The following is a 14,784-nucleotide window of genomic DNA, read 5'->3' as shown; positions in this document are numbered from 1 at the left end:
CCAAACACACATTGAATCTAAAGCTGAATCCCCAGCCTTATTGTATAGGAGTCTATACTTTGCTGATTTCAGAATCTCCAAACAGAAGAAACACATATCAAAGGAGCTTAACCATCACATCTCAGAGGTTGACTTTTTGACCTACAAATCTTTTTGCATATCTTGAGCACATTTCTAAAACATTAATTTAATATAGATAATCAATTTAAGCTCCTTTTAGTCACAGCTTGGTGACAACACAACCAACCACTTAGAAAAGGGAAGCAGTGATCACTAGAAGCCTGCATGGGTTCCTGCAGAGCATGGTACACTGTAAAAAGTATTAGCTTTTAGAATCACAGCATTTCAGGATCTGAAGGAACCTCGAAGGCCAGTTAGTCCAAGCCCCATCTGAACAATAATCCCCTTTATAATATGTCTGAGAAGTGGTTACCCAGTCTTTGCTAGAAGCCCACTAGTAATGAGGGATTTATTAACTTCTAAGCCAGCCCATTCCACTTCAGAATTGCTCTGATTGTTAGGAACTTTGTCCTTACCTCCACCATAGCTGTGTGGGAACCAACTCAAGTTAGCTTTGAGAATCAAATGTTTGATTTTCAGTGTGAGCATTTACACCATGGAAATTGGCAAATGCTAAAAATCAGGGCTTAATGTGTGGTGCTATTGATTGTCTCTACTTAAAAAGATGGAGGAAAAGTTAATAATGCAGTTTAAACTTAAAAGTATGCCATAACTGTTAACTTCACTTTCTTTTCCAAAGAGTCAGTAGTTAAACATTTGCCAGCACACCTGGCAAATCTGACTTGAATTTGAACTTAAATCCAAACTGGAATTTGACTCTTTGAATTTAACTCATTGCTCCTGGTTCAACCACCTGTGTGGACAGGCAAAATAATTCTGTTCCCATTTCTATCTGATAAGTAACTCTAACTATTTGGTTCTCTCTAAAATTCTCCTAGTTCAGGTATCATAATCTCTTCCTTTATCTTTTCTAAGGCAGTTGGATGGTAAAGTAGATAAATTACTGGGCCTAAAAATCAGCTTTGGACCATTGGTAGCTATGTGGCCCTGGGCAAGTGACTTAACCCTGTTGGTCTCAGTTTCCTCATCTGTAAAATGAGCTAGAGAAGAAACTGGCAAACCACTCTAGCATCTTTGCCAAGAAAGTCCTAAATGAGATGGCAAAGAGTCAGAAGTGATTGAAAAATGACAAAAAGACAGGAAAATGTCTTCTCTTCTCCAAGATAACAATCCACATTTCCTTCAGTTGATCTTCCTATGGCATGATCTCATAGCCCTTCATTATTCTGGTCGCCCTAATACTTCCTCCAGCATAGCAATACCCTTCCTAAAATGTAGCTCTTGAAATTGAACATGATCCTGCAGATGTGGTCTGATCAGAGCAGAGGACAGCAGGACCATCATCAACTTAATCCTGGACATTCTATGCCTTTGCCAGGAAGTCTTGCCATGAGGCTTACCTGCCCTCTAGTTGCAACAAGTGAGGCTTTTGCTATTTCAAAACATCTTAGGGAAGGAATCCCTAAGGAATTTGGGCCAGCTAGGTGTTAAAAGGGACTTTCTCTCATCCTCTCACCCTGGAGTCTCTCCTCAGGTTCACTAGAACTAATGCCTCCTCCCAATCCATAAGGAAAACTTGCCATTAAAGTAGAGGGATGAGGGAGGATTAGCCAGCTGTTGTTATTGGGTGCCCCCATTCCAAATTCTCTCTGCTCTAACCCCTGCTGCAGCTGCCTCTAAGGAAAATAACCAATGGTTGTCACTCACATGAACCTTCTGGAATCTGACTTGATTTTGAAGCATCTCCAAACCTCTCCCAGGGCATACATGTAGAAGCAGCTTGAGTGGGTGGGTGTTGAGGACCACCTTGTTCCTTTCCTTTCTACCTCAATTAGGGATTCTTCTCTTCTGCTTTTCTGGCTAACCTTTTTTCTCTTCTGTCTGTTACATGGCCTCTTAGTTTTGGTTTTGTAAAGATTATGGTTCTGTGCTGCCACATGTTTGATCTTTGTCTTTATTTCTCTCTTTTTTGGGAAGTGTTGACAGACAAACAACCCCTCTCTTAGGCTGTCTCAGAACTATACAGTGTAGATATCCATTTTGGATTTGAGCTAGATCAGGAACATTGATTGTTGGGGATTGAAGGTCACTGCTTCCTTTCCAAGGCTTTGTTAATATCCAAAGTGTAAACAGAGGGAGGGAGATAGAGTGATATAATGCATAGTGAAGTAGCCTCACAATCAGGATGATCTAGGTGCCATCTCTGCCACATGCTGGCTTTGTGGACCTAGGCAAGTCACTGAACCTCTCAGTAGCCCAGGAAATTCTCTCACAATACAATCAACAGAAAGATTTGTAACAGAAGTAGCTGCTGCCACAACAGATATGGCATTGAGCCTGAAGCTCAGGAAGTCCTGGGTTCAAATGTGTCCTTAGACACTTACTAGCTGGGTGATCCTGGGCAAGTCACTTAAACCTCTGTTTGCCTTGGTTTCCTCACCTATAAATGGGGATCATAATAGCACCTACCTATCTAGGTTACTATAAGGATTAAATGAGATAATTATAAAGAGTTTTTCACAGTGCCTGGCATGAAGTAAGTACTATATAAATGTTATATATAAACATACTTATACAGAGACCTAAATAATATAGATATTTATGTAAAAAAGACTGATATAAATATAGAGCTACAGTTCTCTCTATAAATGAAATGATAGATTAAGACAAAAAAGTTAGAAAAGGAGTTATGGTGTCTCTTTGTGGAGCATGCTGAATTCTTACTCATGTCCATCCTCCAGGATAGACAGTAGAGGAATAAGTCCCAAATAGGGTCACAAAGAGTGGGAACTAACTGAAATGACCAAATAACAACAATCTTGGTCACTTCCCGAGATTCTTTCTAAAGCCTAAGATCCTATGATTCTTTGAAAACTACCTTTTATAGTCACCTTTGCTTCCTTCCTTTATTTACAAAGAATTTTTTCCTCTGGACTTTCCTCAGAGATTATCAAGGTTGGGGAGAGGAGGTCCTATTCAAATGTTTTCCCCACTTTATCTCTACCTCTTATAAACTCTGAGTTTCTTCAAGAGATGTTTCCAGATTCTCCAATCAAGTTACTATGTATTTATGTTTCCTATATCATATTTACTCATTTGTGAATAGGCTGTATTTTCAGTAGAATATAATGTCCTTGAGGATAAGAACTGGCTCACTTTTGTATTCATAGCACCAAGACTTGGTACAATGTCTGGAATATGTAGGCAATCTATCACTATTTATTAATTCATAGTTTAGTCAGGCTGTAGAACTCTGCCCATAAAGGAGCATTGGGGAATATACCAAGATACACATTTTATTGTATCCTTCAAGATTGTCAAGAGCTAAGACAGGAAAAGAATCATTGGGATGTTTGTAGAAGGAGAGGTCAGCTAGGTAACAAAGTGGATAGAGTGGAAGATCTGGAGTCAAGAACACTCATCTTCATGAGTTCAAAACAGATCTCAGATATTTACTAGCTGTATGATCCTGGTTAAGTCACTCCAACCCTGTCTTCTTCGGTTTCTTCATCTGTAAAATGAGCTAGAGAAGGAAATGGCAAATCATTCCAATATCTCTGTCAAGAAAATCTCAAATGGAATCACGATGAGTAGGACAAAACTGAAAAAATATCTCTCAATGACAACAGAAGGAAAGGGAATATCAAGTGATCTCTGTGGTTCCCTCTATCTATATTCTCTCTCTTGATGTTCCTGCAGAAAAGATGGGAAAAGGGTGGACTTAATGACCATACAGTTAAATGAATTCAAAACTTGTTGAATTATCTTAACTGATAACAGATTTACAACTGGAAGGGATTTTAGAAATCATGTAGTCTATTTATAGATGAAGAAACTCAGCCCTAGAGAGGTGAGGAAGTCAGAGGTGGCAGAGCAGAAATTCACACAGATATGCTAACTCCAAATCCAGAAAAATTTCACCAATCTTTCTGCTACAGTGTTGCCTGATAAACTGATATCAGTCAAAAGGTGATTTCTCATTGTGGGTGAAGGGTGAGGGTGGGGGACAGAATTCCTTTAAGAATAGGATGGACCAACATCTCACAATATGGGACAGATGTCAAGTTCATTTAAACATACACAAATAGTAAAATGGATAATAACCATTCTTTGGAGCCAAGTGGGATCCTACTCACATGACAAACACAATTACTCACCCTGGGAGAGTGGGCAGGAGATGATCTGGATACATTATAGTGCCAGAATACATTATTATTTTGATGAACTCATGTACAGAGAACAGTAGAAATGTGTTGCTGATTCTGAAGGCCCTAGAATTCCAGTCTATCTTCAGACAATTTTCAGACATAAAGTCTCCTTTGATGATTTTTGAGCAGAGGAGGAAAATGCTTTTTTTTAAATGCTTTAGAAAGATTAATGTGTCAAAAGTCTCATTCTGATATCTCATTGCTATATGGAGGTAATCAATGAAATATTTATAAAGCACTTTTTAAACTATAAAATGATACATAAATGCTGGTTATTATTATTACTGTCATTAGTGACCCTCCTTAAGGGCTATATCAGAAAAGCTCCAGCTCTGACTGATTCTAACAATTTCTAACAATTTGAAAGAGTTTTTCCATACAGTCTTAGTGACTGATTGGGACCATAGACTGAGGACCAGACCAGAGTAAGTACAGAGTCTAATTAGAGGCAGCCTGACCACCAGGTAGTCAATTATTTGGTCCTGGACACTGATGAAAGAGTGAAAAAAAAAATTAAATGACCTTTGGTCTTTTGAAAAACCCTTTCTATTTGCAGTAGCTATGGTAGAATGGGAAAGAAGGAATCCAGGGCCAATTTTTAAAAGAGTTTTTCTATTTCATGTAGGCATTAATTTAGTTGGTGGTGAATTAAATGTGACATCCAATGACTGACAAGGAGATATATCACTGGAGGGACTGAACTACATCAACACTAACATTCTTTTGATATAGATGAAGTCAGAAGTCAGGCAGAAGTTGGAGTGAAACAGGACAGCTCATAAGCTTTCCTTAGAAAAGTAAAGTAAGAAATTGAAAGAATTAGTCCCAAAGTAAAAAAGAAATATAATTTCACAGGATTCATGATCATCCAGCCTCACAGGGCTCAAGTTAAGCACTGATAGATTCTGGAGAAATAAGATTTCTTTAGGTCCACACAAGCAGAAAAAGACTCACAGCTATCCATTGTACTAATTACCATCTCCACTCTACATAGCCTATCAGTGATGGCAAACCTTTTAGATACCTTAGAGACAGAATGTCCAAAATACAACCCTCATGCTGCATTGTGAGCCCCCTTCCTTACTCCAGACAGGGTAGGGTTGCTGGACATTGGGCTGCTGGACAGAGAGGCAGGTTATGTGAGAAATGTACTCAGGCTCAGTGGAGAGGAGGAAGAGAGCAGTCCTCTCCAGGACATGTGCATTGTTTTGCCAACATGGCTAGACTATAAAAGAATAGGTATAGTAAACATAGATGCACTGATCCTTGGAGTAAGGAAGACACAGAATGGGGAATGGAAGAGGAACAAAGAGAATGAACATTAGCATGAATCTATGACAAGAAAGAGGATGCAATTAGAGAATGGCTAACTGTGGAAGTAGGAGTAGGGAGAGTTCGTGGGAGATTTCTCTTGAGATGGATCCCCAGGGTGTTTGAGGAGAGTCAGGTGAAGATACCAGGCAGTTTTGCAGGATTCTCTGGGCCTGAAGGATTGTGTTCACCCTGAGGGTGAGCCTTGATTTGTGGTGTTTGGATTAAGAATTTATCATTTCATTCAGCCAGAGACTATCGACCTGAATATCTAACCAGTGAATTTGAGATTATGCTGGTCTTGGTGTTTTCCCACAATGCAATTCTAACATCAAAAAGGTGATAATGTACCTTAATAGATCCTATAACTAAATAACAGTTATGAGCCCCTGAGAGGCAAAGAAGTGTAGATATTCAAAGATGATGCCAACAAGGTATTTCAAAATGAAAATGGAACTTAAAAAGATAAATTCAGGTAAAGGGCATGGCCTTACCCAAAACATACAGAGGAGATTTGTGCTAGAGACAATATAATTTTTAAAGACATGTAGGAATTTATTTTTTAAACATTTCAAAGAAATGAAAATTCTGAAACATTGGAAAAGTGAGTGTTATTAAAATCATTACCAAAAGCAAGATGTGGAGATAGACAATTATTTGTCATTTTCTTGTGTCTAAAAAATCATTTTAAAAGAGTAGTCAATACTTATAAGAGGATCCCTGTGAAAGCCCAAGAAGAGAAAAGCAAGGCTTTCATAGATAATTTTTTTCTTTTGTTTTTAAATCTTTATCTTCCATCTCAGATAAAGGCTAGGCAATGGGTATTAAATGACTTGCCCAGAGTCACATAGGTAGGAAGTGTCTGAGGCCACATTTGAACCCAGGACCACCCATTTCAGGCCTGACTCTGAAACCAGGGGGCCATCTAGCTGCTCCCTTCAGGCAATTTTCTATGGTAGACCACATTTTTGTATTCCCACACTTTACTGAGGGATTTATAAAATGCAAGATTTCCAACTGTTAATTGGTTAAAGAAAATTCACTCCACAGAGCCATAGTTCCTAAACTATGAGCCATAATGTCCCAGGGTGCCACAACGAACTTAGAGGGGTGCTATGGGATGTTTTAAATTTTGGAAACAGTGGATCTATATCTGTTACTAAGGGCTAAAATTCAATGGATCTAATTTCATTATATCACATATTTATGAAGCTGAGTTTTCAGTGGTTATTATGGTTCTCATGCTATAAAGCAAAAACTACATGAAAATCAATATGCCACAGGAAATAAAGGGAAGTGATGGTAGTAGTAATGTCAAATCTGATTCCAAAGTTTGAGAAGTTGTATAGTGCCCCTCAGGCACACACATTCCATTTGTAATTAGTTATGATTATTTAAGACTGAAATAATTTTTTCCTTTCAATTTGTGTGTGTGTATGTATGTTTTCTCAAACATCTATAAAGTTGTTAGGACTTGGGCCAGCAATTTAAGAGATAGAATGAACTGGTATTTCTCTTGACCTTTGCATGCTATGAAAAAATTGCTGAGATTCTAAGGGTCCTGTGAACCAACAAACTTTGAAAATTACTTCCTCAGAGTAAAACACAGGCTTTAAGAATCTCCTCCAATAAGATGATTTTCATGTATTATTTAAATTGTACACAATTCCTTGATAAGTGCAACCAAGGTATTAAGTCTCTCCAAATGCTGCTATCAAACAAGGAATAAAAAGTGCTTTCTTAAGTTCATATGCCAATATCATGGATAACTTCCTGTGCAAAGTTCAAAAAGGGAGGGATTCTCCACAAATGATGTGGTTTTCCAGATGTTTCTCCTCAAAGACAACTCAGATATAATGACACAGATCTCTCCGAAATCCTACTCATTTCAAAGGGGCAGAGAGAGTGAGAAAGAGAGAGGAAATATAGGAGGAAGGAGCACATTAGCAAGCATGATTTGCATGGTAGAAGTGGTAAAAAATCCTCATCAAGAACTTAAAGAGAGAATAGAAACTGGGCCAACCATATTAGAAACAAGGAATGGCAGGTAGACAGCCCATAGTGTTGTAATAGAAACTAGGATAAATAAAAGAAATAAAGGCCACCAGCATGTTGAGTAAATAAGCCATGGAACATCTGTAAAAGGACATAGTCAAGAATCACAAAGATTGAGAAGGTATGGAGAGGTTATGATCTTCACTAATGAAGAAATGTCCATAGAAGTGAGACCATGGATTGAGGGGAGTAACTAAGCTTCAATTTTCAGCACAATGACAGAATGAAGAGAGACAGGAGGTAAGAAGAGCAGTGGGGAGGCTCTTATGATAAGTGGGAATGAGGAAGTAGGTGTATGTAATAAGGTAGTAGAGATTCATTTCAATTCAATAAGTACTTATTAAATACTCAGCACTGTGCCAGGCATTGGAAATGCAATTCTTAAAAAATCCTTATCCCCAAGGAGCTTACATTCTGCTGGTAGGGGCAGGGGAGATGGGTGGTTGACTCTATGTAAAAAGATACTTCAATATAAGACATATTAAAAATGAGTAAAAATAATTTTGGGAGGAGAAGACTGCTAACTGTAAATTTAAAGGGAGAGAAGAAATAATATGGAGATAAGTTTCACATGACTTCATATGTATAATCTGTATCAAATTGCTTGCCTTCTCAATGAGGGATGAGGGGAGGGAGGGAGAGAGGGAGAGAATTCAGAAATAAAATTTTTTTTAAAAACATTAAAAATGCTTAAATGTAATTGGAAAGGAAAAAATAATTTTATTTAATTTAAAACCTAGTAAACAGTTGGCTGCCAATGTGGGGATAATGTCAAAATTAGCTGTGGTTTTGCCTTCAGACTACTAATATATTGGGGCAAAGATTGAAATACCAAATTGGAAAAATAAAAATAAAAATGAGAAGATATGGCATGCTGTTAAAACAGTGGCTAGTGACTAGAACAGCCCCAAATTGACGTACTTGAGGTTTTTTAATTAAAAAAAAAGAAGAGAAAGAAATGACAGACTTTATAACAGGAGAATCTAAAGGATATCATCATCATCATATGCATTTATTAAGTTCCTCCAATGGACCAGGTACTGTGTTGGGTACTAGAAAGACTGAACAAAAATTTTAATAACTTTTCCCCATAGAGAGCTTATGTCTTATTATAAAAGGCAATATGAACATATGTAAGTACACATATAATACAAGATAGGGTTTGTTTGTTTTTTTTTTTTTTGGTTGGGGAGGGATGCCAGTAGAAGCTGAGCATCTTGGGAAGGTTTTTTTGTAAGAGAAGGCAGTGTTGGAAAGAAAATACACCAGGTAGTTTAAACTGAAAAGACATACAAATGAGACTTTTTGACCTTGTCCTTTTAAGTTCTATAATTTAAAACAACAATTAAACTGAACCTCAAAAACCAAGAAATGCTCTAATTATGACTTTCTTTGAGATGTTTCCAATGCTTGTGCATGCCTCCAACATGCTATCTAGTGTGCCTACTCAACAAAGGCACAACCTGAGGAAGCACATCACATAAGACTAATAAGAACAGATGCATCTTATTCACCTCCATTCCTCCTGCCATCTTTCACAGTTGGAAGGCAAGAGATTAGTTGAGTAGGCCATTGACTTATATTTAAAAACTCACTGAGAGTCATCAGCATCAATATTTTACAACTTAATCAACTTGATTTTCCTCTGGGTTGTACTATTTCTATCACCATGAGTACTCACAGGGTCCTGACAGCTAAGAACCTCGAGAATGCTGTTGAGTAATTCAACACAGTATTTCTTCTCTTGGACCTGGTATTGCTGTTCATCTTTTGGCTCCAGCAACTCCTTTAATTCCTTGGTGATGACTGGGAGCAGAATATCCCGGCACTCTATAAAGAGAAATCGTTTCTTGGATCAGTTTTTTTTTTTTATGATCAGTTATTTTTAAATGAGCAATGAGAATCATTACAGTTTATAAATAAACACTCCTGGAAGAAAGGACAAGTCACAATGTTCTTGCTGTGGTTGAGAATTTGGAGGGCATGGTGCACCTCTATGATTCTTGACCCTGGAGTTCCCTCACATTTCTAAGAATATAAATATAAATGTTTATATTTATACACCAATACATTTCCCATAGAAATGACAGCCTCAGACATGTAAGAAATATATCCCTACTGTAATTCAAAGTGAGTCAAAAGAGACTTTATGGTATTGTGGATAGAGCACTGAACTTAGTCAAGGAAACTTGTCTTCAAACCCTGACTCAAACATTTACTAGCTGTGTAGCCCCAAGCAAGTCACTTATATTTGGTCTCAGTTTTTTTTTTAATCTGTAAAAGGAGAACAATGGATTTGATGACCACTAATGTCCCTTCTACCTCTCAAATTTATGGTCATACATGACCCTACTTAAGATAATATTAGTTCCTTGAGGTCAAAAACAGTCCCACTTCTGTCACTATAGCTAAAGGACAGCAAATGGCACATCCTTAAATAGTATTTGTTGATTGATTAAATCTTATTGGTGACCTACAAGTCTGTATTACTAATCTAATTCCAGAAATGCCATTTTGTCATTAGAGCTCTTCTAATTAGAGATTAGACATAGAAAAGCCAGACTGCTTTTTTTGACTTTGAGTTTTCTTCAAGTATGATTCTCAGAGATCAACAAGAATTAAACACAGATAAAGGATGGAAGGGAATTGCCTTAGATTAACTACATATCCCCAGAGTAAGTCAACAATCAGTCGGGAATATGGCATGCTAGAGAAACTGTTAGGAATGGGAGTTTGGATTTCAAAGTTCACTCTGCCACCTACTACCTGTGTGACATTCATCATCACTGAGCTTCTCTATGACTCAGTTTCCTCTTCTATAAAAAAACTGAATTAGACTAGGTGATATCTAAGATCTATTTGTGCTCTCAATCTATGAGCCTACGTTTCTCTTCCAACTTTGTGTATCCTAGGGAAAAACAAATATGTCTTATCCATCAGAAGAGAGCTTTAGGCAATATTCAGCTGTGAGAAATTACTTTTAAATACAGTTCTAGTTATGAGCTGAGGCCAAGTGGATCTCCTAGGGAAAAGTGGAATGAGTCTATCAGACCTCTAGCTAAAACACCAAGGATACTGGGGAGGTATGAATTTGAGAGAAAAGACTGATCTGGAAACCTTTGGGTCTTGAATGTGTCTTACTGAGCAAAGTCAATTTACCTCTCTGAGACTTGATTTCTCCATTTCTAAGATGGCTTTGTTTGGCTAGATGATCTTAAAGGTTTCCTTCTATTCCAAAATTCTCTGAGGCTATGAAATAAAATTATGGGTGAAGCTGTAAGTGCAGAAGAGAAAGATGCTGGCTAGGTGAGTGGAGAGACTAAAGATGTGAACAAGTGTTGTTCACAACTCACTGAGGTTTTGGAGCTACATGATAGCCCCTAGCGGGAAGAGTGGTTTATCAATCTGAAAGTCATTTGTTGCCCAGATTATCAAAACCAGAGACTCAACTAGGCAGAGGCTGGCAGTGCAGGGAGTCAGCAAGTTTTCAGCTGAGGAAACCATTAATAATGTGGTCTGCTTCTTAGAAAGCAATTTGTCTTCCCTTTAACCACAATTTACAAGAACCTTATGGTTCCTCTGTTCAAAAATGAAATAATTTTTCTCCTTGATAATTGGAGTTGTAAAAATTGCATTTGTTCATGCAGTCTCTAGCAGCAGCATTTTAAAATTGTTACTTGATTGTCAAACAAAAAAAGGACAGTTTTGAAAAATAAATATTGCAGAGACTTGAATAAATCTTCATAGGCAGTACTAATAAATATCAGAGATCTGTAAATCCAGCTTCAATCCTGGGCCTCAGGCATTCAGTGCCAAACAAAAGACTAGTGAGATCTGCAGTCAGATGACAAGTTAAAATTGTAATTCAGACTAGGCACTTAAGAACCAACAGGGATATGCCTGCTCTTTATATTTTAATAGGAAGGAGTTTATATATACAAATATATATATATATATATATATATATACAGAAAGGGGGTAAGAAAAACAGAGACAGAAAAAGAGAGAGAGATGGAGAGAGAAAGAGACAGAGAGACAGAGACAGAGACAGAGAGACAGAGAGAGACAGAGAGAGAGTGAGTGAGAGAGAGAGAGAGAGAGAGAGAGAGAGAGAGAGAGAGAGAGAGAGAGAGAGAGGCAGAGAGAGACAGAGAGAGAAAACTTTAATTTTTTAAGTGGCTGCAGAAAGAAAAAAACATAGAGCACAGAGACTCAGGATTTCTTATTTCTCAAAAAATGTCTTTGTAATTTGGCAGTAGGTAACACCTGAATCCATAGCCTTCTTGAGATGTTGCCAGTGTGGCAGTTATTAAAGTCATTTCAAAATTGATGTTGGGTTCACTTTGAATACCAGTAACCCTTTCACTCCATTTCTACTTCCCTTTGTTGACCCAACAAAGAAACTAGAAGTGGAGTCAGAAACCACTAAAACATATAAAAGTGTGGTGGTAAGGAAAAGGAGTGGGAAAGAGAGGGAGAATTAGGGAGGGAGAGAGAAATGTAGAGGAAAAAGCAAGGAGAGAAGAAAAGGAGGGGGTAGGGAGAGAGAGACAGGGAGAGAAAGAGAGATGATAGGATCCTAGATCTAGAGTTATAAGGGATCAGAGAAGCCCTCTAGTCCTTCCCTCTCCCATATTATAGGTGAGAGAAATGAAGGTCAGGGATGTTAAGCACCTGGTCCACAGTCACAAAGTTTATTAACAAACACAGGTAATATTTGAACCTAAGTCCTCTGACTTAAAAACAAAGATTTTAAACCTGAGGTCTGTAACCTTTTTAAAATTAATTTTAACAACAATATTTCCATAGCTTATACTTTTTATAATTATTTTAGTATTATTGATTTCCTTTGTAATCCTATGTATTTTAATCAAGACAAGTCAATAAGCATTTATTATGCACTTACTGCATGCCAGCCACTGTACCAAGAACAGGGGACAAAGAAAAGCAGAGGACAGCTCCTGCCTTTGTGGAGTTTACAGTCTAATGGGGAAGATATCATGCAAACCAATATTTACAAATAAGATTTGGGCAGGGTAAATTGAAGATCATCTCAGAGGTGAAGACACTAATATTAAGAGAAAGCAGGACAGACTTCTTACAGAAGAGATGAAGGAAGCAAGAGAAGGTAGAAGAGAGAGTATTCCAGAAATAGATAAAAGTCAGTGAAAATACATGGGGTCAGGGTTTATCATATGCCTCTAAGAACATGATTCTAAGGAGAGATTCATTCAAAGGCTTCACCAGGCTGACAAAGGGGTCCAGGGCCCCCCAAAAATGTCAAGAAGCTCTGCTCTTTTCACTGAACCAAACTGCCTCCAATACCTGCTACTATCCAAATGACCATATTTGCTTAATTTCCTCATTTTCCAATCAACCAAGATTCATTCTGTACCTGATGGCTCTCAAGTTTAAAGACAGAAAGTAAAAATGCTACTACTCTAATTCTCTTGGAGTTGGTGTTCTATTAGAAGGATATAATATATATATATACAAATAAATATATATAGTCAAGAGTGATAAAGAAGAAGAGGAGAGATATAAACAAAATGCGCTAGGAAAATTAGAGAGGGAACAACACCTTTGTTGTTGAGTTGAAATGATTTGGGAAGTCTACATGGATGAAGCAGTGCCTTTGCTGGACCTTAAAAGAAGAAAAGGCTTTAAGGGGGCAAATATAAGGAAGAATCCTAGTACAGACATGTCAGCCAACCTTCCCACAGGTGCCCACTCCTCCTTCTAGGACATCGATGATTTGGGCTTAGAACTGCCTTAAAAACCCTATGAGTAGAAAACAGTTACTCTGGTCCTTTTGACTGAATGGCAAAGGATCAATTCCTTCCTCATGCAGTAGGTTCAGAGGGGATGAAAGGACAAAGTGGTCAGCAATTATACATGACTGACAGAAGAGTGATTTCATAATTTTCAAGAAGTGATTCTAACAAGGAAACCCATTACCTTGAGAAAGGAAGGCGGGGAGGGGGGAGGTCTCATGAGAAGCATTGAATCAGAGAAGAAAGAAAGCTAACTTCAGAGTAAAAAGAGATCTAAATTTGAAATTTGTCTTTGATAGTCTGGTCGTGTGACACTGGGCAAGTCACTTAACCACGTAGTGTCCCCAGTTAACTAATTCTATCAGTTTTGGAGCTGGTTCTGATCTACACTGGTAGAAATAGTTTTATTTTTCTTTCTTTTTTAAAAATTAATTTATTTAGTCAATTTAGAACATTATTCCTTGGTTACAGTAATCACTTTATTTCCCTCCCTTCCCACAGTCGATGGGCAATTTCATTGGGTATTACTTGTGCCCTTGATCAGAACCTATTTCCATGTTGTTGGTGTTTGCATTAGGATGTTCATTTAAATTCTACCTCCCCAGCCATTTCCCCACGACCCATGTATTCAAGCAGTTGTTTTCCTTCTGTGTTTCTACTCCCACAGTTTCTCCTCTGAATGTGGATAGTGTTCTTTCTCCTAGATCCCTCCAAGTTGTTCAGAATTCCTGCATTGCCACTAATGGAGAAATCCATTACATTCGATTGTACCACAGTGTACAATGTTCTCCTGGTTCTGTTCCTTTCACTTTGCATCAATTCCTGGAGGTTGTTCCAGTTCCCATGAAATTCCTCCAGTTTATTATTCCTTTGAGCACAATAGTATTCCATCACTAACATGTACCACAATTTGTTCAGCCATTCCCCAATTGAAGGGCATCCCCTCATTTTCCAATTTTTTGCCACCACAAAGAGTGCAGCTATGAATATTCTTGTACAAGTCTTTTTTTCCTTATTATCTCTTTGGGGTACAAACCCAGCAGTGCTAGGGCTGAATCAAAGGGTAGACAGTCTTTTATCGCCCTTTGGGCATAGTTCCAAATTGCCCTCCAGAATGCTTGGATCAGTTCACAATTCCACCAGCAATGCATTAATGTCCTGATTTTGCCACATCCCCTCCAGCATTCATTATTTCCCTTTGCTGTCATGTTAGCCAATCTGCTAGGTGTGAGGTGATACCTCAGAGTTGTTTTGATTTGCATCTCTCTGATTATAAGAGATTTAGAATACTTTTTCATGTGCTTATTAATAGCTTTGATTTCTTTAACTGAAAACTGCCTATTCATGTCCCTTGT

At 37.8% G+C, this 14,784-nt stretch overlaps 1 protein-coding gene across 1 annotated transcript in view; it reads right to left on the bottom strand.

The window, feature by feature from the left end:
- The window catches only part of DOCK2 (dedicator of cytokinesis 2), a 559,513-nt gene that overhangs the window by 325,502 nt on the left and 219,227 nt on the right, over window positions 1-14,784 (bottom strand). The window contains exon 26 of the mRNA XM_056811565.1: window positions 9,337-9,485. Coding sequence (XP_056667543.1) covers window positions 9,337-9,485 — 149 coding nt within the window. The remainder of the gene's footprint in view (window positions 1-9,336; window positions 9,486-14,784) is intronic.

This window comes from Monodelphis domestica, chromosome 1, assembly GCF_027887165.1.
Source record: "Monodelphis domestica isolate mMonDom1 chromosome 1, mMonDom1.pri, whole genome shotgun sequence".
NCBI lineage: Eukaryota > Metazoa > Chordata > Mammalia > Didelphimorphia > Didelphidae > Monodelphis > Monodelphis domestica.
Note: the sequence above shows the minus strand (reverse complement) of the source record. Positions and strands in the feature narration are given on the sequence as shown.